The sequence below is a fragment of the Jaculus jaculus genome, chromosome 1 (assembly GCF_020740685.1).
Source record: "Jaculus jaculus isolate mJacJac1 chromosome 1, mJacJac1.mat.Y.cur, whole genome shotgun sequence".
In the NCBI taxonomy this organism is placed as follows: domain Eukaryota; kingdom Metazoa; phylum Chordata; class Mammalia; order Rodentia; family Dipodidae; genus Jaculus; species Jaculus jaculus.
The window spans coordinates 23,367,259-23,392,758 of record NC_059102.1 but is presented as its reverse complement, the minus strand read 5'-3'; the positions used below and the strand labels follow the sequence as shown (position 1 = coordinate 23,392,758).

Here is a 25,500-nt window from a genome sequence, read left to right as displayed (position 1 = left end):
TTTTGTTTTGTCTCTTGAACATGGATACATTTTCCATGTGTTAATCATAAAGAAGCTAGTGAAATCTTGTTTGGAAAGCTCAATTGTCTTTGCTAAATGGTAGTTTTTATTGCTTCTATATTTTAAGTTATTCCTTTGGTATCTTTTACGCCCATTTTCCCACACCACTGTCAGAAAATGATGTAAATGAGCCTCATGCACCTATGGAACAGTTCTAGTGGAAATGCTTGCCAAAATTTTCTCCTTATAGTTGGCTAGACTTACAGTATAGACTCATTAGAATTTTATTGCAATGGCTGATTCTTACCTTGATAGTGTAGAGGTTTAAAAATAGCTCTAGTTACTAATTTTCTTAAAGAACTTGCCACTAATTTCTTCAGAAGAACAGCAGATGAATAATAGGTAGGTAAGAATTTGGTCATAAACTACTGCCCTCTTATGCTATTAACTAATATTATTTCTTTTTAAGTATTATATAGTAGTGTTTCATTTAAGAAAGAAAGTTGATCATATAACGGCTGTTTGAAGAATGAACAGGGCAAAAAGAAAGCAACAAGATGTCAAGAGGTTGATGAAAATGCCTCAAAATACTTGTCTCAAAAAATGTGCATATGGCTTTAGACATCCATTTCTGTAATTTCTGACTTTGGGGAAATCCATTTAATTTAGAAGTAAAGGCAACATTTGACTCTTAATCTGACCCACCCAAGCTTGTCATAACAGCAGTTACAATTTGCAGTTAGAAATTAATTGGTTATAACCAAGAAGTACATTAAACTAAATTCTTATTACTGTTACCTTTTAAAATATCACTACAGGAGTCAGACACATGGCTCAGCAGTTTAGGTACTGCCTACAAAGCCCAAGGACCTGAGTTTGAGCCCCGCATAAAGCCAGTAATGTATACATCTGGAGTTTGTTTGCAATGCCTAGAGGCCCTGGCATGCCCATTCTCTATCTCCCCTTTTCTCTCTCTTCTCTCTCTCACTCTCTCAAAGGAATAAATAAAATGTTAAAGTAGAATATTACAACAAAGTTACACATATTTCTTGGGAAATTAAATGTGATTTGAATCTTTCATGACAGTAGATAACCTTATTCCTTAAGATAGCTATTTTCATTTATTCAGCAGTGATTATATATGTTCACCTTAGGTATGCTTAGAGAGCCTTAATATTGTAGGTATATTTCTGTATGATGTTCAGAATGTGTCTGGTTTTGCAACATTTCAGGTTTTTTCAGATTAGAGATGTTTGACCTGTAAAAACATTTGTTACAAATTGACTCTAAAGATGAGTTTGTTAAATAGTGCCAGTGTTTTCTATTTAAAAATCAATTTATAGCTGTATACTCCATTGTTTTTCTAACACTAGTCCCTGGGTCTGGAAGTTAAACACCTAGCTGAAGTAGTGCTTCAAAATAATCCATAAATCTCCAGTGGATAGCCTCTCTAAGATGTTTATCATATTTTGTGTAAGATTCCTTTTTCTTTTACTTACAGGAAACCTATCCAGTTTAAATCGTCTTGGCCTGAGATACAATAGATTGTCAGCAATACCCAGATCATTAGCAAAATGCAGTGCACTTGAAGAATTAAATTTAGAGAACAATAACATTTCTACTTTACCTGAGGTAAGAAGTGTTTTAGAGAAAACAAGGTAACTGAAGAGAAAACTCATCAGTCTTACAGCTGAGCCAATAATTTAGTGCCTGAAAGTGTTTAAATAATATGCTTGGGCATATAGCCACCACTGAAATAAAAATTCTAAAGAGGGAAGAATGGATACAGCAGCTTATTATTATTATTTATTAATTATTATTGTATATGGAGCAGGGAAAAAACTCAGTGTGCTGCAATGCCCTGTAGGCCTAAAAGCGACAATAAAAACTGCTAAGGCCAGGTGTGGTGGCACACACCTCCTCGGTAGGTGGAGGTAGGAAGTTTGCCCTGAGTTCAAGATTAGAATTGACTGCAACTGTCTTGTGACCTGAATATTGTTTTACTGTATGATGTTCAGAATGTGTCTGGTTTTGGAACATTTCAGGTTTTTTCAGATTAGAGATGTTTGACCTGTAAAAACATTTGTTACAAATTGACTCTAAAGATGAGTTTGTTAAATGGTGCCAGTGTTTTCTAAGTATTTAAGCCATTTGCTTAAATACAAAGGTCTATATAAAATTTTAAAATGTAAAAATACATAATTTTATATATAGTTTATTATTACCAAATCTGATGTTTTAATTTGGATTATATTACTTCTATTAGGAAAATACTTACTTAGGAATTGTGTCAGATAAAATACTCAAATAATCTTTCTGCATAATTAAAGGCAATTTTACTTATACTCCCTCCTTTTCTTTGATCTCTCTTCTCTTGCTTCCTTCTAGCACTAGTGGAGAAGATAGCTCCTGTTTATTGAGTTCTGGAGCCACGCTCTGTTTCTTTCTCTAATTACTGTACAAAATAGTGGACTTCATTGTGATTTACAATTTCATTCTTGCCTTTGTTGAAACAGTATGATCCTATTTTTGCATACTCAGCAGTTTTCTTATGTCTATTCATGTATATTATAGTATCCTGACAAGTGAAGACTGGAGTCACAGATTGAGCTTTGCAGAGTCTTTTCCTAAGTGGTCTTTTTACAGTTTGGCTATTGATAGGTTTGGGGGGTGTATATGTAAGTGTGTGTGTGTGTTGTGTGTGTGTGTGTATACACTTTCATGTACTTCAGGTTGGAGCCAGATACATGAAGAACCATTTGAGTAGATATAACTATGTAGATTTGTATCGATTAATGTATAATATGAGTAATCTCATTTGACTTGTTTCCTGGATGGACAAAAAATAAAAAGCAGCATCTGTTAAGTTGGCTAGTATTAGTTTGTCTCTGTCTTCAGGAAATAGTTTGGTTACACTATAAAGATGTTTCCCACAGTTGCAGTTTCTAGGATAGGCCACTTTAATAACACTACCATGACAGTACCTTACTGTAACAAATGCAGTACTGTTGGTAGAAATTAACTGGAATAAGAAATAAGTTTCACAGATGTCAGGAACTGCCCCAAGAACTAGACTCTGGAGTTTTGTCCCGTGAGAGTGTTAATTCACAGTATTGAAAGGGAGTGAGGTTGTACTGTTTAGTCTTACGCTCTTCTAATGGTGAGTCATTGATCATAGGGTACTTAGCGCATTAAATTAATTAGTTCTTTTGTTGTTGTTTTCATTTTGTTTTTGCTTTGTAGCCTTGCTGATGTAATACTCACTATATAGCTCAGACTAACAAAACTTTCAGCAGTTTTCCTACCTTAGCTTTTCCCTCAGTGCTGGTATTACAGGTGTGTGCTGCTGTGCTCAGCTAAGTTCCAAGGAGATGTTCTCTTTGGGTGTAGTTTGTGAACTCAAGTTCAACTGCTTATTTGCTTACATATAAAGACTGGGTCTTTGCAAAGTTTAAAAATGAGAAATATATGAATTTATGAACAGTTTAGTGTCAACGGAGGAAAATAATAATTATTGGGCTATTAGGATTAAACTTTGTGAGAAGTGATTACTTTCTTACACAGCATATACCTGAAATAAGTAACAATTTCTTTTTTAAAGGTAAGTTGTAGGCTTAGCAAAATTGAGACATGATAGTAAAGATTTTCTTTATATCCATCCCCTGACTTGTTACAACATAGCTGATGAAGCTATGTGGACACATGATGATCACATGAAGCACATAGTTTATATTAGGGTGTACTTTTGCTGTTGTACATTATATTTATTTAGACTAGCTTATAATAGCATATCTCCACAGTTACAATATTGCACGAAAGAAATTTATTACCTTAAAGTCGTCTGTGTTTCACCTGTTCATCCTCCTTCCTTGCAATTTATGCCAACAGATTACGTGCTGTAGGCATGGGAGTAGTAAACCCTAATTTTACTTTTCACAAAAAATTATTTGCAAGGAGAGAGAGGAGGGGCATGCCAGGGTCTCCATTGCCCACAAAACTCCACATGCATGGGCCAGTGTGTGCATCCAACTGGGGAATCAAATTTGAACCTTTAGGCTTTGTAAGCAAGTTTCAACCACTGAGACGTCTCTCCAGCCCCATTTTCTTTTGTTTAGCTGAAAGATTTCATACATGAACATACTGTAATTTCATTGTGTTCCTGTCCTGTCACATTCTTTTGTCCCCTGTCCCACACACCCTCATTCACTGAGGAACCTCCTGTTTCAATGTTGTCCTTCCCTTGTTTTGTTGCTTCATTCCTTTTGTCCTCCTCCAACCTCCATTTCAAAATGTTGATGGGATCAGAACAGTGAAAGTTTCTTGGTAACTACTATGAAGTCATGAAGGTACCAGTTCATGATGGGAACATAGTGCCCCAAAGTATGGCTCCACTTCTTGTGACTCATATTGTTTTGTCCCCTCTTCAACAATGTTTCCTGAGTTTTGGAAGATGTTATACACATCTGTTTTAGGGTTGTCATTTTGCTTTCATGTATTTATTTGAGAGAGGAAGAGAAAGACAAAGATAGAGAGAGAATGGGCATGCCAAGGCCTCTAGCCGCTGCAAGCAAACCCCAGACTCTCTCACCACTGTGTGCAACAGGGTACTGGGGAATCAAATCTGAGTCCTTAGGCATGGAAGGCAAAGGCCTTAACCACTAACCCATCACTCCAGCCTGTTTTGCTCTTAAAATTTTATTTTATTTTTTTATTTGAGAGAGAGAGAGAGAGAAGTCATTTTAATTTTGATAAGATTATAAAAGGACAGTTCTCTTCCATCTGAACAAGGAAGATCGTATGATTATGTATACAGGTGTATATTTGAATAGATTTATTTTCAAATAGAGATGCTATAGGGGAGAATTTTGACTGGCCTGGTCCAAATATGAAAATTACTAAATCTTATTTAAAAGTTGTCTATGCTGTTGAAGTAGCATATTCCGTGTGTGTGTGTTTCTAGGCCAGAATTCAATAGCAAATGTCACTCTCCACCTTATTCTTTGAGATAGAATCTTAGTCTCTTGCTGAGCCTAGTGCTCACAGGTTCAGTGACACTAGCCAGTGAGCTCTACAGATTCCTTATTTTCTCTTCTGCAGGGCTAGAATATACAGGTACCCACTGGCACATCTGGCTCTTTTTGTTTTAGTTTAGTTTTTATTATTTATTGATTTTTTTAAGTAAAAAGGTTATATTCTTAGGCCTCACTTCCTTCTTTATCTCTTTCCCAGTTCTGCTGAGGGTCTTCTTTGGTGGGGTTATTGGTATTTATTGTGGGGACCAAGAGGCCTCAGTCAGTTTCTGGGGGTGGGGGATACACTACCTCAGGCTATTCTCACCCACCCTTTGGCTCTTTCAGTCTTTGTATCCCCTCTTCTTTTTTTTTTTTTTTTTTTTTTTCCCCTGGTTTTTCGAGGTAGGGTGGCCCAGGCTGACCTGGAATTAACTATGTAGTCTCAAGGTATCCTCAAACTGATGGTGATCCTCCTACCTCTGCCTCCCGAGTGTTGGGATTAAAGGTGTGTGCTACCACACCTGGCTGTATCCCCTGTTCTGCAATGTTCTCTGAGCCTTGGCTGGCAAGGTAGGTATCTAACTTAGGGTTGCTTCTCTATAGCCTCTAGATCTCTGTTTTGATAAGGTTTGAATGGCCACAGTGTCTGTTTCCATCTCTGGAACTGGTTTTCAGGCTAGCCTTGAGAACAATATTCATGTCACTGCTTCCTCTAGTGACTTCTGGGCCTGGGCAAATGAGATGGCAGTGACTCATTTCATGATAGGCAATCAGTTGATGTATTGATCTATCCTGGTTCTCCCTAGTATTCTCTACTATCTGTAAGATTGAACATATTCTCCAACCAAAGGTGAGAGTAGTTTGAATTAAAGGGGATAAGTCTAGTTCTTCTAGAGACTTATTGATGTGTGTGTCCATTCTTCCAACGAGCAGTGGAGATTCTTTCTGAAGTCTATTGTTTCCTTTTTTAGGGAATCTGGTTTGGTTTCCTGAATCAGATATGAGTTCTCCCCCACTAAGTATGTCTCATGTCCTATCCATGAGCAGTTAGTTACCTGCATCTGCTGTGTGCCACTATTACACAAGTGTATACTTCTTGCTAGGCTGGTTGATTTTGTATCTGGCAGGATTTCCTGCTTATTCAGTCTGTTGGCAACCATTATTCTCCAGCTGCTTTCATAGCACTTTCCATCACTATGAGGGCTAGCTGGGAGGTGACTGGATTCCCTCTCTGTTCCAGCATGTTCACTTAATGTCCTGTGGCCAAAGGCTGTGGTGTCTTCAGCACTAAGGATTTATCTCATAGCTCTTACAGGTAACCTAATGCTTTGGCAATGACCTGTATTATTTTGGGGACCTTGTTGAATCTCCCTGAACAACAACTCACTGTGGGAGGAACCCAATTCTGTCCCTGGGAATTATAAGCCAGAGCCCATGGTTTTAGAGTTATGCTTTCTCCACCTTTTAAGGGGCTGTTCTGTTCAGGTTGCCCCTTCCCCTTGTTGAGGTTAATGAATTATAGAACAGTATCCCAGAAGATTTCTATGGGATTGATTCATGTTGCCCTTAATTTTGTGTATTTTCCCCATCTCCCCTTCCTCTACTCCCAAGGCCTTTTTGTCCCCTTCCTTCTTTCCCCCTCCTAGTCTCTACTATTAATATTTATAATGACTTATAATTAACTGATGCTGGTCCATGTTAGTAATAATATATGAGAAGACATTTATTTATTTATTTATTTAGGTTTTTTGAGGTAGGGTCTCATTCTGGTCCAGGCTGACTTGGAATTAACTATGTAGTCTTAGGGTGGCCTTGAACTCACAGCGATCCTCCTACCTCTGTTTCCCAAATGCTGGGATTAAAGGCATGTGCCACAAGAAGCAGCCAAGACATTTGTTTTTTACACATAGCACCTTGAGTTCTGAACTCGGGTCCTTATCTTTGCACAATAAGCACTTTACCCATTGAGCCATTTCCCTAGCTCCAGAAGCGGCATATTCTTTTCTTTTTTTCAAGGTAGGGTCTCACTCTGGCTCAGGCTGACCTGGAATTCATTATGTAGTCTCAGGGTGGCCTCGAACTCTTGGTGATCCTCTGCCTCCCGAGTGCTGGGATTAAAGGTGTGTGCCACCATGCCCAGCTTGTGAAGTAGCATATTCTTAATGCAAATGTGTAATTGTGTTTGTAAAATAAGCTCAGCAAGGAGAACAATAAAATCAATTTGCACTTATGAGACATTCAAGCTAAGTTAGGTAAGGAAATTATGTTTCAGTGTCAGCTTGTTATATTTTTGAAATTAAAGCTGGTAAAAGAACTAAGTTTTTCCTTGAAGACCTCAGAAAATGGACCAGCTTTAATTTAGACATATAAAGAAAAAAACTTTAAGCACATATGTTCAAGGCATGAGGCTAAGAGCTATACAGGTATTATTTAATCTTCAGTACAGTCCTACTATTTTGGGAGGTGTTCTTGTTGGATAAGGAATAAGAAAAGTTAAAGTTTTGTGCCAAATTTATGATTATTTATATTTCTGAAAGTACAAGATATAGATTGAGTATATAATTAACTCAGCAAAACTGCTAGCAGAAGATAGATTGGGAACCACTCCCTCCCATATTTACAATGTGACATAAGAAATGAAGGACTAAAGAGTTTTCTTGTTGTGCTTTCATAGTATCGCAGACAGTGACATTTTGCCACAGAGAATGTAATTCAATACAGAAAGTCAATTTAAGCATGACTTTTTGCCATGAGATTCAGTAAAGCTTTATTTTCAATTAAATAGACTAAAAACATTTTTCTTGAATTGACTTTGATACAGGGGTTTCTTAAGCACAATTCTAATGTAAGATGACTGGTAAAAGTACTTTCTTAATATTCAGTATAGAGCACAAGTTTCAATTTAGTCTGTATCTATTCCTTCAGTTGTGTAGTTATTTCATACCTGACCTTGCCAACTGTACTGACTGACATACTGTCTGCAGTTTGTCATGGTAGACAACTTGAAGCTTGAACCAAAACATACCCCACAGCTGTTCATTTCTTTTTGCTTAAGTTTTTGCTTCATTCCAGATTTCTTTTTTACTCTGAAGTCTTAAGGGTTTTTTTCCCCCTTTAAGATCTCATCCCAACCTTTCTGTATATCTAGTTATTCTATTATTCTTTTCTTTTGCATGTAAATTGAAAAGAGATTTATAACTTCACTACAGTCTATATGGCATCATTATTTCAACAAATTAACAAACTAAGGTTCAGAAAAGTATCTGGCTCAAAGTCTCTTTCTATATTAAAAGGTAGTTTTATTAGCATATACAGAGTTTCTTGTGTTAATGAACATAGGAATCACTAGTGAGTCTTGTTGCAATAAATGTTATGATTCTTTGGGTATGTGCCCACAGCCTAAAATTTCTGGCAGGCCACATGGGATGCTGATTTTTACCTTCCTTGACGCAGACTTTGAAGAGGAAGAGCCTATTCTATGTAATTTATTACTGAAGATGAGCAATTTATACTATTTTCATATCAGTTTACTTGATTTAAGTAAGGTTCAATTTTATGCCAGAATTTCTTTTATATATTTAGTACTTTGCTTGCATAGTAGAAAGCTAAGTTAGGGGAGATGGAGTTACATACTCAATGAACACTTTTGATAGATACTTTTCTTTTCTTTTTTTTTTAAATCTTACCTCTTTCATAAAGTGTAATTAAAAATGGTTTTAAAAATTGTACTTTTGGGCTGGAGAGAAGGCTTAGCGGTTAAGCGCTTGCCTGTTAAGCCTGAGGACCCCGGTTTTTTGTTTTTTGGTTTTTTTTTGATAGTTAACATTTTTAGATTTAATAGCATAGAAAAGTGACATACAATATTAATAAATTTAATCTATGGAATGTAATTTTCCTAAAGGATCATTAAACTGTTGAACAATACCTTATTCAGTGCCAAAAATTGTTAATCTTAGTAATTTAGAAATGGGTATACAACTAAGACCTAGATAGGATTGATCACATAGTACATGGCAGAGCTGGCTTCAGGCCATGTGTGTCTGGCCACTGTAGAACATTTCACACTACAGTCATGTTTTCTTTACTATATAGAGTGTTTTAAATAAAATAAGACCAAAGAATAAGAGTCAGGATAATTTCCTATTTCTTGTGCATTCTGGAAATTTGATTACAGTGACGCCCCTCCTCCCCGTCTTACAAGCCATGGCAACAGCTTTGAAGATGAGGGGATCATAGAACCCATCTAACTGGTCTACCATTTTGTTTCCTGCAAAGCTATTTTAAGAGTTTGTGGTTCGAACTGCTGTTGTATTCAAAATAAGTCTCCTTCCAGTTCTAAATTTTATGCTTTTTTTTTTCTTTACAGAGTCTTTTATCCAGTCTTGTAAAATTGAATAGTTTGACCCTAGCTAGAAATTGCTTCCAGTTATATCCTGTGGGTGGTCCATCCCAGTTTTCTACCATCTATTCCCTCAACATGGAACACAATCGAATCAACAAAATACCATTTGGAATTTTCTCCAGAGCAAAAGTATTAAGTAAGCTCAATATGAAGGTAAGCATCTGTTTGTTTTGGGGGATAGTTTACCATTTCATGGCCTTTGGAGATGAAGTTTTAGGTAAATGTTACCAGGAGCCCCCCCTCCCCTTTTTTTGTTTCCTACTTTACTGCTCAGCATCTCTGTAATTCCTAAACTCTTGGTTTTCCTTTTGTGCTACTGTCTTCTTCCATTTGAACATTCATATTTTACTCAATGTTTTCTGAACATTATTGTAAAATAGACAAAACATTATCTCTAGGATCTTTGAAATTTCAGGTTGTTTCTCTGCATATTTTTCAATTTCATTATAAACATCCACTTAAAGCCAGGTGTGGTAGCACACGCCTTTAAATCCCAGCACTCTGGAGGCAGAGGTAGAAGCATTACCATGAGTTTGAGGTCAGCATGAAACTACATGGTGAATTCTAAATCAGCCTGGGCTAGATAGAGTGAGACCCTACCTCAAAAAACCAAATGAATAAATAAATAAATAAATACCCACTTAAAAAGAAAGCTTTCTGTTTGATCCCAAAATAAAAGTCTAATTTCTTGACTTAAAACTTTGGGGGCTGGAGACATGGCCTAGTGGTTAAAGCACTTGCCTACTTAACTTTGGGAGCTCAGGGTTTTTAATTGATTTTCCTTTCTTTCCATAGTTAGATGATTTAAGGGGAATAAAATTTTCTAAGATTTTTTTTTTCCAAATGGGAACTTTGTTTCTATGGTTCTACCTGGGATGCTTCTTTTTGCCGTTGCCAGGACAATCAGTTAACATCACTTCCTTTGGATTTTGGAACTTGGACCAGTATGGTAGAATTGAATTTAGCCACTAATCAGCTCACAAAGATCCCAGAGGATGTATCTGGTCTCGTTTCTCTTGAGGTGAGTGAACATAGATGAACAATTATCATACAAAGCTTCAAGTTAACACAGCAGTTTTTATTTGGGTGAATGGAGTAATTAGAAATGATCATAATTAGAGCTGTGAGGTGTTTATATTAGTTAATAGAGGTTTAATTCTAAAATTTCTGAATTATGCTTACCCATTAATAGCTCATAGGTTTAAATGTTACTGTAAAGAATCATTGAAATCTCTAAACCTTAGTGTATTTAAAACTTTTTCCTTAACTCTTTTAAAGAAATGTAACATGATTTGCAAAAATAATTACTTATTCCTTATATTGGCATTCAGAAACTTTATGGTATGATTTCAGCCTGATTTTTATCCTAACCACCCACCTATTTGTTGGGAATGTGGTATCCATATTTCTATTCTGTGTGTTTAGCCCTATTCTTGGTATCTAGAATATTTTTTTCTCAGCCTCTTAATTTTTTCTTTTAAAAATCTTTCCCATAATTAAAGATCTATCTTGCTCTTACATTTTTAGTCAAGAATGATTACCTGTGTTTCTGAGTTTCAAGAGTTTTCCTATTTTTGATCGAGTTTTCTAGAACAGTACATACATGTACTATTCCTAAGGTATTGTGTATTCATGTTCTTTAGATAAATGTCAGTATATTATAGAATCCTTGAAATATAAGACTATCACAAATAATGACTATAGTGTGTTGATGACACAGGAGTTAGTTGTAAGTCTGTTTCTTACCATTTTTAAGTGAGTGCATTTAAAATTGTTTTAAATAGGGCTGCAGAGATGGCTTAGCGGTTAAGCACTTGCCTGTGAAGCCTAAGGACCCCGGTTCAAGGTTCAGTTCCCCAGAACCCACGTTAGCCAGATACACAAGGGGACGCACGCGTCTGGAGTTCATTTGCAGTGGCTGGAAGCCCTGGCGTGCCCATTCTCTCTCTCTCTCTCTCTCTCGACCTGCCTCTTTCTCTCTCTGTCACTCTCAAATAAATAAATAAAAATGAACAAAAAAAATTTTAAAAAGAGTTTTAAATAAAAAAATCTCGTATTACACATTCATAATTGTTCTCTGTCATAATGCATTAACTCTATCAATTAGTACAAATAGTTTTTGCTTCTTGTAATTCAGTTCAGATTACTTCCTTTCATTAGTTTTTACATCACTAAATAAAAAATCTCTTTCCAGCAACTATAGTGGGTCTAAATTTTCTTTAGAATAATAAGTAAAATATTTAATGTGGTTTATAATTAAATGTTTCCCTTAATATTCACTTTTTAAGGAAATTAACATTGTTTGATAAATTTTAAGCCACACAACAATATAATGTCATCTTGTGAGTTGCTAATTGTTATCAATCATTTCTCTGTAGGTTCTAATATTATCAAACAATCTTCTAAAGAAGCTTCCCCATGGTCTTGGAAACCTTAGGAAATTACGAGAGTTGGATCTAGAAGAGAACAAATTGGAATCCTTGCCAAATGAAATTGCTTATCTTAAGGATTTACAGGTAAACCATTATCTTGATGGCTTTCTCATTGTATGATGAAAGGTTTTGGAACTCATTCCACATTTTCTTAAGATTTTGGTTTAATTCTTAGACTATAAAAATGTTTATGTTAAAGTTAGGTTAAGCAAAGGTAAAACTTGTCTGCTTTTGTTCTAACAAATATCTTTTGAGAGAAAAGATTGTATTTTACCAAGTTAGTCTTATGCAACACAGAAAAAAGTTCTAGTCTTCATAAGTTATCTTAAGTTTATACCAGTTTCAGGAAAAATATATGTAACTGTTTTATTTTGATAATCTTTTAGAAATTAGTCTTGACAAACAACCAGCTGACCACTCTTCCCAGAGGCATTGGTCACCTTACCAATCTCACACATCTCGGACTTGGAGAAAACCTACTTACTCATCTTCCCGAGGAAATTGGTATGACCCCTTGGACGGTTAAACTCTATTAGTAATTTGTTCTTGTGCTTTGAAACAATTTCAGAGATGTTTGACAAATTTGCTTTTTGGTAAACTCAAGTTATATTAGGCTTAAGACCATCTCAAAAAATAAGGTGGAGAGCAACTGAGGAAGTCTACCTCTGGTCTCCTTATGTAAGCACACACAGGTGTGTTCCCTCAATACACAAACACACAAATACAAAGTAAAAAAAGTAGAGAATATGGGCTAGAGTGATTAGTCAGCTGGTAAAAGTGCTTGTCATTCGAGCGTGAGGACCTGAGACTAGATCACCAGCACACATGTAAAACCCAGGTGTGATGGCACACGCCTATAATCCCCAACACTGGGGAAGCTGAGTCAGAAGGATCTCAAGGTTTTGTTGGCCACCCATTGTAGCTGAATCACTGAGTTCCCAGTTCAACAGAGACCATGTCTCAAGAAATAAAGTGGGGAGCGGTTGCAGAAGATGCTACTTTCCTTCACATGTATATATGTGCATGCATATGTGCTCACACTCATGAGCATACAAACATGCATATATGCCACATACATACACATGCAAAATACATTGAGAACACATAAGACAACTTTCTACTTAAAGTTCTAGCATCATTTTCCAGCTGGGCTCATGTAATTACTTGAGAAATTTGCTCACAAAGCATGACTATCCTATGATAGTCTTAAAAAATTTTTTTTAAAGGCTTCAAAAAATTGATTTTTGATTTACTTACTAATGTGATTTATAACAAGTAACAACTGTCTGCAGGAGAAATGTATTAGTAATGAAAAATCATTATACTGTCAGTAACAGAAAAGTGACTATAGGCCCTCAATATATAATAAATTCTTTTCTAGAAGATTAAAAATCCATATGTGAACAACAAGATGCCCAAACAGGATCTCTAAAGATGGCATGTTTTCAAAAAGCTGCTCAAGCTTAAAAGCAATCATAAAGGAAGAGTTACTGATTTTGGTGCTATGGAGTATGACCTGGGTTTTTGTTTTTTTAATCATAAGCTCAGTTGATTTGGATATGAAACAAAGTTTGAGATCCACACGAAAGTATTTTAAAACTAAAAGAAGGTAGTGAGCAGAGATTAGTTATTATAAAACTTTGTATACGCACATATAGAATGTGTGTTATGTGTAATTTATTTATTTGCCAAATTTCTGTTAATGTTTATGGGTCTTGAACTTTCAAGATTGGAAGTTGTTATTTGCATGTAATACTCAGGATATGTCCAGTCAAACTTTTAAAATAGTAACTTACTAAAAACAAGAATAATTGAATTTTTTTTTTTTAATTTCCCAAACAGGTACACTGGAGAACCTAGAAGAACTGTATTTGAATGACAACCCCAACCTGCACAGCCTTCCCTTTGAGCTGGCTCTCTGCAGCAAGCTTTCAATCATGAGTATTGAGAACTGTCCACTCAGTCATCTTCCACCTCAAATTGTTGCTGGAGGGCCTTCCTTCATCATTCAGTTCTTAAAGATGCAGGGTCCGTATCGTGCCATGGTCTGATACAAATCTGCTGGTCCCACACACTGTTCAAAAATAGACTGCCATTAATATTTCCTATCTATATCTGTATCTCTGTGTAGATATTGATATATGGCAGATTTATAAGGACTGCATTATGTGTTTCTGCTAATAGAGGAATCATAGCCATTTAGATTTTTTTTAATTCTGTAAAAAAAGGCTTATATAAGTTTTCTTTGCTAAATTTGATGGATATTTTTCTTTTTATAATCTGATAATGCCAGTTTGCTTAAAAAAATGCCAACAAATGATGCAGTTATTAAATTTAAGGGACAGAGGTAGTATAGTAAGATATATGCTTTTCTTTTTATAAGGAAAAATATGGGCCAAAAATTTCGTCGCAACTTTTCATATACATTTTTCCCTTACCAGTTGTCAGATCTTTATAGTATTGTAGGCCCTGAAGGTAGAATTTTTCTTTTAACTTATTTTGAAATTTGAAATTTAAATTTTATATATTGTTTACAGTCAGAGTAAATCACTGGATTTTTATTTGTTTTGATTTGCTCTGTTTTAATCAGTTAAATATACAGTTCATATCCTCTGTTAAAGAATTTCATCAGCTAGTTTAAATATTAAAGAAACAACTGGCAAAAGAAAATGTGCACTCAGAAACCTGTAATTCTATTAATTTTGCTTCTGTGATGAACTGTGAGACAAAGTTATCTAAAGTCAGTCTGGGTTGGGGGTTGTTGAGACCTGTCCTAATATAAATGTTTTCTTAATTTGGGGGGAACAGAAACTTGTGATAAAATGGTTTTGTTGTTGGAGTTATTTTTTCCATTCCTAAATGTTGCAGATCCACAAAAATTAACAGAAAAATTTGGCAAATAAATAAATTACACATAACACACATTCTATATATGTATATACAATGCTATATAGATATGTATTTATTATATCATAAACTACAATAGGTAACTTTAAAGATTTCTCCCTATCCTTGTACAATGAAATGAATGTCTTTGAAGACTGCAATATCTGCGTTTCAAGGTTATTTAACAGTGTTCTATGGTTTCATATCTTGACTTGCCTCATACATCTTTCTGTTCTGGAATATCTGTGTCTAAGCACAATATCTTCACACTGGGCTGTATCGCTGCTGAACTAAATGCACTTTCCCCACATATGGGGCACTGGCTTCAAACAATTCAGTTCAGTACCATTACTTTTAATCTCATCTTTCCTTTCTTGGTAGCTGGTAATACAGTTATTGAAAAGAGACACATTGTGTAGAAGCCATTGGTAGTTCCGTGGAAGTTATGTAAGATGTGCATGTACTATTTGATGCTATTTTCTTTTGCTTTACTGCCTTTAAGACTAGCAGAATTGTAAATGTGTGCCCCTTATGTAGTGCTCTTACTTTGGTAGTATTGGTCTAAGTCAGTTTAATTATTGAGGAGACTCACAGAGCAAGTGCATTCTAGATACCATTCTAAAATCATGTCTTGAACAACTAGTATATATAATTACAGATTGCTGCTTTGGGTTTTCTTCTATGTTGCTGGGCTTTGTGTCCTAAACAACTATTTTTTAAATTAAAATTATAATATTAAGATAAAATTTGGACTTTGGCTTTTCCTGGCATTCAAATTCAGGACAAGGTTTGAAATCAAATCTGTATTCCTAATTGGCAAATTTCTAAGAAGAAGCAACTAAGAAATGGGAGGCAGGTAAAGATTTAAAACTCTAGAATGCTTAAATGTGCTGTAAAACTATTGTAGATGTCACTGGATTTTACCAAGTAATATCCTTTCTTCCTTTTCCATCTACTGTGGCTTTTCAGTTAAAATGTTTATAAAAGGAATTTGTTTATTACAGCTCTACCTAGAGTGTGTCTGTGTGTCATTTGTTTCTTTAACCCTCATATCTAGGTGTATTTAGATATTAAGATGATGAAACTTAAAACTTTAAGAGTAGTAATCTAAGCATCTAATAGTTGTAATTTTAAAAACATTTTCCCCTACATTAATTTATGTTATAGTTAAAGTGTAAAATGATTGCAGTCTTAAATGTAGAAGTAATGTTACATGTAAACATTGCATCTGACTTTCCACAGACTTTAATATGCTTTCAGTATATATATCCTCTGTATGGCTGCCGCCTTTGAAGAGCCCATTGATATTGTTAACTGTTTGTATCCACAAAGTACAATGGACTTTAGTTAGGAGGCTGTAAAATCAAAGTATTTCTTACTTAAATAAGGGTTGTTACAAAGTGACCATTTATGAGCTATTATTTTTCCATAAACATCAGTAGGACTAATTTATCATATCTCAGAATTTTCCTTTGTTAAATAAGAAATTAGGTATAGTCTGTCTGTGAGGTTCAGTTAAGAATGCCATAAAATGTTATATTACAAAAGCACGAACCTAGCATTCATCTGTAGTAGGGAAATGGCAGTATTAAACTCTTTCTTTTTCCAAATGCTTATTTCATACAGAAAAACAGATGCTAAATAATTGATGGCTGGATACTTAAAACAACAGTAAAAGACTCCTGAAGGGAATTTTTTTTTCAAATTTTCCAATTTATTTTATATAGCCTAGGCCATTTAAAGTGAATACATTTAGACCTAGGGATATTGCTCAGTAGTGGAGCATTTCAGTTCCCACTATCATATATTAAAAAAATAAATAAAATGGACAAACAGCCAAACATGGTAGTATGAACTTGATAGGTTGAGGCAGGAGGATCATAAGTTCAAGGTCGGTCTGGGTGACATACTGAGACCCTGTCAATAACAACAAAAGAAATTAGATGGATAAAGTTTTACAGTCACAGTTTATCTAGGTTTTCTATAAACATTTTTAATAGAAATTTTTGTTTTTCATTTGAGTTATTTCTCAGCAGGCATATTAAGTCCCAGGTTTCAGCTCACAGAATCTGCAGTTGTTTTATCATTAAGAATGACGAGCATCAACTCATGCTTGCTACTGCTGCCTGTTGTCTCTGCTGTGGATGTGTGATGAAGTAAGCCAGCTGCTTCCACCATGAAGAAGCTCCCTCTAGGACCTGTAAACCTAAAATAAACCCTTTCCTGTCATTTGAAAAATAGCGTGGGGGGCTACAAGGAGATGTATAAAATGGGACACTCGTGAAGGGAAGGGGCACTATCCATTGGAGATGTTTGGCTGACAGCCATATGTCAGAACTATCTTGGAGATATGGGGTTGTTTCATCACTTTTGCATGATAAAAATTACATAGCAAGTAACAAAATCCAAAACAAGAATAAGTTCCTAAAACTCATTAAATTCAATGAAGATAAATAACTCATGAGTTAAAAGGTTCTGCCTGTACCAGAGGATAAGCTAGCCTACCAAATAGCTAATGCTTTTCACTTATTTTATCCTTTGATTGCTATGGTAAATGACTTGGGCAATTGGAAAAGATAATCTTCAGATGATTATCTGCCCTGAAAGTTTAAATAGGTGGGTTGTGATATTGACTTGGTCTTTAAGGAGGTATCTTGATATTGCTAAGAATATAAGAGATTTTTTATGAATTAAAAATACTTCTGTTTTGATCTTTAAGAGAGAAAAAGAGAATGGGTGTGTCAGGGCCTGTAGCCATTGCAAATGAACTCCAGACACATGTGCCACCTTGTGCATATGGGTGCTTATATGGGTACTGGGGAATCAATCCTAGGTCCTTAGTTTTCTCAGGCAAGCACCTTAACTGCTTAACCATCTCGCCAGCCTGAATTTTCTGTTTTAAACTTTTAAAAACTTGAGTTGATTATCGTTTCCTATAATACTTTCTTCTATTTACTTGTGTGGCATTATACGTTCTCCATGTAAACTGCTTGAACTATAAATCCCTGTTTGTGGTTAAGGCTTCAACTAGGTAGTAGTTCATAGTACTTGATATTGGGAACTTGCTCTGATTTAGCAGGAGAAGGTCTAGTAAAGTTGAGAGGCATCAGGGCATGGCTGTCAGGTAACATTTTGTGCAGTGTGTGGCAGAAATATGTATTGGGAAAATGTTCATTTTCATCTTAGTTTTATTCCATATTTATTGCAGTTCTAATGATCAAATATAGGGCCTTGCATATGTTAGGCCAGTGATCTATCATTGAGCTGTAACCCCTGCCAGATTTGTGTGTATGTGTGTTTTGTGATTCAAGATAATATATCACTCTAGCTGAGACTGACCTAGAACTCACTCTATAGTCCCAGGCTGGCCTAAAAGTCACAACGACCCTCCTACCTCTGCCTCCCTAGTGCTGAGATTAATGCTATGTGCCACCACGCCTGGCTTTTATAGATCTATATATTTATTATGACAAATTTTCAGTGTATGGCATTAAAGTTCCTTGTTTTAAAAAGGCTATGTTATTTCAAATTTCTGACAGATGTAGTCTTGAGAAAGCTCCTTATTACTCTCGCTAGACCAGAGTGGAGTCCGTCTTTATAACATTTATTAGAGCTATTTTCTAAACTAGTAGTAATGACGGGATAATATTTAGATGACAATGTCCGCATTTTCCATAAAAGAGGTATTCCTAAAAGAACCATCTTACTTGGAAAATCTGATTTGTGCCTAAGGATTTATCAGTGATCATCAGTAGATTTCCTGCATTACTTAATTTGCCTTTTTATATATATGGAGGATTTAATCTTTTTAGTTTAATTAAACTTGATATACAAGTGGCAGTGATACCAGCCATCTAACATTTTCTTTTCATGAACTTGAAGAAATTATGATAAGTCCATCTAGCAAGCACTTAGAACCTGGTATCCACTACAAAAGAATGTTTATATGAAATCCATTGATGAAGTAGCTAGCACTTAAAACCTTGTACCCACTACTAAACAGTGTTACATGAAACCCATTCATCTAGCTAGTACTTAAAACTGGTACCCACTACTAAACAGTGTTACCTGAAATCCATTCATGTACCTAGTACTTAAAACCTGGTACCCAGTACTAAAAGTGTGATATGTTTGGCTCAGATCATTTACTTGTTTTGATGTTGGTTTATAATGAGAAAGTATGCTGATGTAATTTTTCTTCAGGCATTTTTTTTTTAATTCTCCCACACCAGAACTCATTTTAACATAGTTCAAAAATTGCCTTCTTGCTAAATGAGATTATAACAAAATGTGTATATATTTCTCCTGGAAAGATCAGGCTTCCACCATTGTTACAGTATTAGTACTGCCTCATATGCTTAGCAGTTCTGGATATGAGGCAAGCAAACAATTTTTAATGCTGACAGTGGAGACACTTTGCAGTATCTTGAAACCACAAAGAACTGAATGGAACTGAAGATGGATGCTATGGACTCACTTCTGCATTCAGGAGTCTGAGATAGGAGATGTGTCTGAGGCCAGCCTGGGTTACATAGCAAGATGGGGAAAAAATTTTTTTTTCATTACATGTAATCTTTTGGGAAACTTTAAAACCAGAAATGGTATAACTTGAAAAACCTCCACAAGGCTAGTGCATGTCAGCCTGCAGCAATGTCACATGCACAGTCCTTCTGCTTACTCTATAAAGCCCTATACCACAGGGCTTTTAGGTATATGCTTTGCTGCTACAGTCTGAAATGATGCCTGTCCTGTGATAGAAATATTTTTATAAGTAATTCCACTGTTCTCTGAGACTAGACCCTGTTTTCTAGCATGTTCTTCAAGTGCTAAAAAGAAATATTTGTGTTTAACCTTTCATAAGAAAGTCTACTCTGGGGGCTGGGAAGGTGGCTCAGTGGTTGAAGGCACTGCTTACAAAGTCTGCTGGCCTTGGTTCAATTCCCAATTTTCATGTAAAGCTAGATAGATACACAGTGGCACATGCTTCTGGAATTCTTTTGCAGTGACAAGAGATCCTAGTGCCTCCATTCATTCTCTCTTTCGCTCTCCTTCCCCCTCACAAATAAATAGAACATTTTTAAGTGTACTCTTAATACCTGGATTCACCTTTCTTATGGTATGTCAATTAATGGTAGAAATAAAGTACAGAATCCCTTCAGGGGAAAGTTAATGTTGACGAGAAAAGGAAATTACAGTATTCTCCCCCCCCCCCCGCCCTGTGTGTGTGTGTGTGTGTGCACAAACACACACACACAGACTCATGTGCCCCATGCAGACATGTGGCCAGAGGGTAGTATCAGGCTATCCTCTGTCAATCACTCATCTATGTTATTTTTTGACTAAGGTTTTCAACTTGGAGCTGCTTTTTTCCATTCATGAGCTCCAGTGATTCTTGGGTCATCTCCCCCACCCCCACACACATTGGGGTTACCTACATGCATGGCCATTCCCAGCCTTAAAAAAAAAAAAAAAACGTTTTGACAACTTCCATAAATATAGGCCATATATCATGATCATAGTCTTCTCCCACCACCCTCTCATTTTTTCCCCTGCAGTCCTTTCTTTCCAACTACTGTCCTATTTTGATACCATTTTCTCCCTTCTGTTATACAGCTCTTAATGTAGGTAGCATCAGCCATTGTGAGGTCATGAATATTAATCCCCCGTTTCTGGAAGACAGTATTGTAAGCACTTCTCCCCTTTTGGTTCTTAGATTAATTTGGCCACCTCTTCCACAAGGGACCCTGTGCCTTGGAGGGTGTGATAAGAGATCTCAGTGCTGAACACTGTCAGCACTGTCTTCTCAGCTTGTTGCTGAGTTTTGAGTCACCCCAGTGGTCAACATAATCTGAAAAGTTTCTCTAACCAAAAATGAGAGCATTAGTATATGGGGCATAAGTATTTAAAGGGCAGATTGGGCCAGGTGTGCTGAAACCCACCTTTAATCCCAGCACTTGGGAGGCAGAGATAGTAGGATTGCCATGAGTTTGAGGCCACCCTGAGATTACATAGTAAATTCCAGGTCAGCCTAAGCTCTAAAATGTTGACGAGAAAAGGAAATTACAGTATTCTCCCCCTCACCCCTGTGTGTGTGTGCACACGCGCACACACACACACAGACTCGTGCCCCATGCAGACATGTGGCCAGAGGGTAGTATCAGGCTATCCTCTGTCAATTATTCATCTGTGTATTTTTTGACTTAAGGTTTTCAAAAACCCTACCTCAAAAAAAGGAGGGGGGGCGGTCAGATTGGTGGACATAGTATATCCATCTAGCTAGACATCAGTAGTACTTAGCTGCTATTTTTATTTGTATATCTTTAATTTTTGAAGAGGGAATACTAATTTTTAACTTTTTTGGATAGTGACTTTAGAGTTAGGGGTTTGTGTCAGATAAATGACTCCTTTAGAGGTAAACAGTATCATGTGCCTGAAACTTATCGTTTCAGTGATGCAAACAAATGATAAGTATACTAAGTAAAGCTTTTACTTTAATTAGAGGCTGGTAAATTAGGTTTTAAAAGGGCTGGAGAGATGGCTTAGCGGTTAAGCGCTTGCCTGTGAAGCCTAAGGACCCCGGTTCAAGGCTGGGTTCCCCAGGTCCCATGTTAGCCAGATGCACAAGGGGGCGCATGCATCTGGAGTTCGTTTGCAGAGGCTGGAAGCCCTGGCGCGCCCATTTTCTCTCTCTCCCTCTATCTTTCTCTCTGTGTCTGTCGCTCTCAAATAAATAAATAAATGAAAATTTAAAAAAAAAACACTTTAAAAGGCTTTTGGGTTTTGGTCTGGCATTTAAGGTGCTTAGAAATTGTCATTCTTTCCTAACAAGTAGATCAACAAGCTGAAAATAAAGCTGTGGCTTCATCACAGAGTAGAAGTGAGGGATAGGTTGCAGCCCTAGACCCCATGTTGGAGACAGACAAGCCAATCTAGAGACTCACAGCCAGGCAGAAACTCAGCAGTGCCTGGGTGTAGAACCAGACTTCAAATGAAAATGGCTAGAGGAGCAGTGTGGTCAAGTGAGAGTCGGGATGTGTTGAAGGGTATGTTAACTTGATGGTGGAAATCACCGTGTAATGCACATGTTCATTATATACCTCTAATGTATATAATGTCCAAATACTTTAAAATTGAACTTCAGGAGAAGTACATCTCCTCTTACTTGATTTCCAGGTGTTGTCTTAGGATCTTGTAATGAAGAGTAGAAATGATGTATTTCCATCAAGAAGAGGGAAAAGGGAAACTTTTTGAAATGCCCCATGATCTCTGTTCTTGATAAGACCTGTCTTCCAAAGAACTACTTTACCGGAGCCAAATTCATATTGGGAAATGTGTGACTCCAGGCACCTCTAGTTTTCCTGCCCCATGCTGGAAACTGGAAGCTTTTGTGATCACAGACCAGAAGAAGCAATGCCCCACTCAAATGCTGAAACCTACTTACAGGACTAAGGATGCCACCCTTCCCCATGCTTTAGCACAGACTCAGTGAGTCATCTCTTCAGCCCTCATGCTTTCTAATTGATCTTTTTGTTCAAAATAGTAACAGCTGCTCACTACTCACTGAATGTGCTTTGTTTGGTGAGTCTAGTTTATGGGTAAGTTAATGAACACAGCATGTTCTTGAGGGCTGGTGTGTATAGGAATTGTAGAACAGATAGTAAAGAGATGGAGAAACACATGCCATATTAAAACTAATCAAGCCTGGATAGATACATTAATTACAGACAAAGCTGGCTTTAGAGAGGAAAATTGTTAGAGATGAGAGGGTCAATAGTTAAATGATGAAAGGTAGTTCTTGAAGGTAATCTTTAATGTGTCTAAAAATGGGCCATCAAACTACTTTACTATAAGAAGCTGGTCAATTCCTTATGACACTTGGGGGCTTCCTTCATATAAGCAATAAAAATTAGATATTAAAACCTAAATAACTTTGACCTATGTGTTTTTTGATTTCTTCAAAAACATTTTGGGCCAAATAACAATGAAAAATACAAGTTGTCAGAATTTGTAGAGTGTAGTGAAAGCAAGGCCCAGAGGGACATTTATAGTATTGTGTTGTGTGTCTATTCTAAAGAATAAGAAAGATCCATTGTAGAACATTTATAAGAACAAATTTAGTCCAAAATAAACAGAAGAAAAAATTAGAGTGGACAAATAAGATTGGAAATAGTCAATTGGGAGAATCAATGAAACAAAAACAATGTCTGAAAAGATTAATAAATTGGTAAGCCTCTAGCTAGGCTAAGAAATGCACCCCCCCCCCAATTCCTTATTGGAGTTGAAAGCACAGACATCACTACAACTCCCCAGGATAGTACAATGGTGAGAAATGGTATGAAAAAAACATGCCTCTGACTTTGATAACCTAGATGAAATAGGCACATTCCTTGAAAGATGCAATGTGCCAAAACTCACCAAAAAAAGTAAATAGGCCCATACCTATGAAAGCAATTGAGTCAAGACTTAACTACGTAGAATTCACTGGTGAAGTGTGTAAGGCATTTAAAGAAAGGAATTCCTGAAATAGTTAATACAGTCAGCTCTACACTCTCTTCCAGAGGATAGAATGAGGGAGTATTTCCTTATTCAACAGAACTTGGATTACCTTAACACCAAAGCCAAAGGCTTTACAACAGATGGGCACCGACAATTGCCTTATATTGATGTAAAGGTCTCCAACAAAACATTCTTAAATTGAATCCAATAATGTAAAAGGAAATATACAACATGTCTGAGCAGTATTTATGCCAGATAAGAAGGCCATTTCAACATTAGAAAATGAGCACCAAGAGTGGACCATAATGTAAGCTATGGAATTTGGTTCATGCCTGCAATCCCAGCATTTGGGAGGAGGAAGCAGGAGGGTCAGGAGTTCAGGGTCATCCTATGCTACATAACAAGTTCAAGGCCAGCTCTCTATTATTGTATCAATAGATGGGAAAAAGCACTTGACAAAAACCCAACACTCTTTCATAATGAAAAAGCATATATTTTATTCAGTTGCTTTTTATGTAACATCAAAGAATAGTTAAAATTATAAAAGCTAGCCATTTTCTTAAGTCTAACAAAATACAAGATCTACATATGGAAAAATAAGTATCTTATGATAGAAAAGCTAAAAAAAAATGGAGAGAGATGCATGTTTGTGGAAAGGAAGACCATATTTTAATGTTCACAACATGATTACAGATTCAAGAGACTCCAAATACCTGAAGGTTATTTTGCAGATGCTGGTAAGCTGTTAGAATCTGCATGGAGAAGCACAAGCCCTAGACCATGCAGCATAATGCTGAGGGAGAAGGCTGATGCTACCCAGCTTAGCCACTATGATGCCAGGCCTGTCATCCCATCTTGACTACTTGGGAGGCTACAGGATGAGAATCACAAGTTTAAAGCCCGCCTGGGCTACAAAATGAATTCAAAGCTAGCATGGGCAACTTACACTCTGTTTCAAAATTTTTAAAAGAAGATGCAAGAAAGAAGGCAGGGGCTCAGTATCAGTACTAATGTGCCTGTTTAGCATGTACAAGACCCTGGGTTCAATCCCTAGTTTTGCCCTAAAAAGACACGACAGAGATGCCTGTTGTACTGTTGAGAGAATAAATAGATCAATTTCACATTACAATGAGCCCCAAAGGAAACCAACACAAGTACAACTGTTCTTCCCAAAGGCTGAAAGAGGATTGAATGGAGGAAGATAGCCTTTCCAAACAGCATGCACACACCTGGCATCTATCTGCATACACACAAACTGCATCTAAAACTTTTGACAAAAATTAACTAAAATATTAGCTCCATAAACAAATAGTTCAATATTGTGTTGAAGGAGAAGGAACAGTTAAAGGGCTGAGACTGTTTCCCCCCCCACCCCCACCCACACACACACAAGGCACACTTTCCACAAGGCCTGGAGAGACTAGATGCCTGCGTCTGGCCCTGGAGTTATAGACATAACAGCAAAGGTGCATCCACCAAAGGAAGAATCCCTGAGTTGAATGTTTCTGCCCTGCAAAAGGTACTATTAAGGAGTTGGGGAAATGACCCACAGAATGGCAGGAAACACTTGAAAATGTATAGAGTTCTCTTATTTAAAGACATTTCATTTATTGCAGAGAAATAGAGAATGGATGTGCCAGGGCCTTCACCTGCTGCAAACACTCCAGATGCATGTGCTACCTTGGACATCTGGCTTATGTGGGTTCTGGGGAATCGTACTTGGGTCCTTTGGCTTTATAGGCAAGTGCCATAACAGCTAAGCCATTTCTCTAGCATAGATTCTTTTCTAAAATATGCAAAAATATCAAAACTTAAAATAAGGGGGGATAATCATTAAAAGTGGGCAAAAGATTTAAACATTACCTCAAGTTATAAAAATAATCTGAAAAAAGTGGTCAATATTATCTACCATTAGGGAGCTACAAGATGAGATGCCATTTCATACCTATTAATATATCAAAAGGGGGGCTGAAGAGATGGCTTAGCGGTTAAGTGCTTGCCTGTGAAGCCTAAGGACCCCGGTTCGAGGCTCGGTTTCCTTGGTCCCACGTTAGCCAGATGCACAAGGGGGCACACGTGTCTGGAGTTCGTTTGCAGAACCTGGAAGCCCTGGCGCGCCCATTCTCTCTCTCCCTCTATCTGTCTCTCTCTCTGTGTCTGTCATTCTCAAATAAATAAATAAATAAAATTGAAAAAATATATTTTAATATATAAAGAAGGGCTGGGGAGATGGCTCAGAGGTTAAATGCGCTTGTTTGTAAAGCCTGCTGGC

At 36.6% G+C, this 25,500-nt stretch overlaps 1 protein-coding gene across 2 annotated transcripts in view; it reads left to right on the top strand.

Moving 5' to 3' along the window:
* Nucleotides 1-15,741, top strand: part of Shoc2 (SHOC2 leucine rich repeat scaffold protein) — an 89,840-nt gene extending 74,099 nt beyond the window's left edge. For both annotated transcript variants that reach the window (XM_045140228.1, XM_045140233.1), the window contains exons 4-9: nucleotides 1,502-1,632; nucleotides 9,379-9,567; nucleotides 10,313-10,435; nucleotides 11,793-11,930; nucleotides 12,233-12,350; nucleotides 13,689-15,741. In XM_045140228.1, coding sequence (XP_044996163.1) covers nucleotides 1,502-1,632; nucleotides 9,379-9,567; nucleotides 10,313-10,435; nucleotides 11,793-11,930; nucleotides 12,233-12,350; nucleotides 13,689-13,897 — 908 coding nt within the window. In that variant the 3' untranslated portion in view covers nucleotides 13,898-15,741. The remainder of the gene's footprint in view (nucleotides 1-1,501; nucleotides 1,633-9,378; nucleotides 9,568-10,312; nucleotides 10,436-11,792; nucleotides 11,931-12,232; nucleotides 12,351-13,688) is intronic.
* Nucleotides 15,742-25,500: the final 9,759 nt, after the last annotated feature.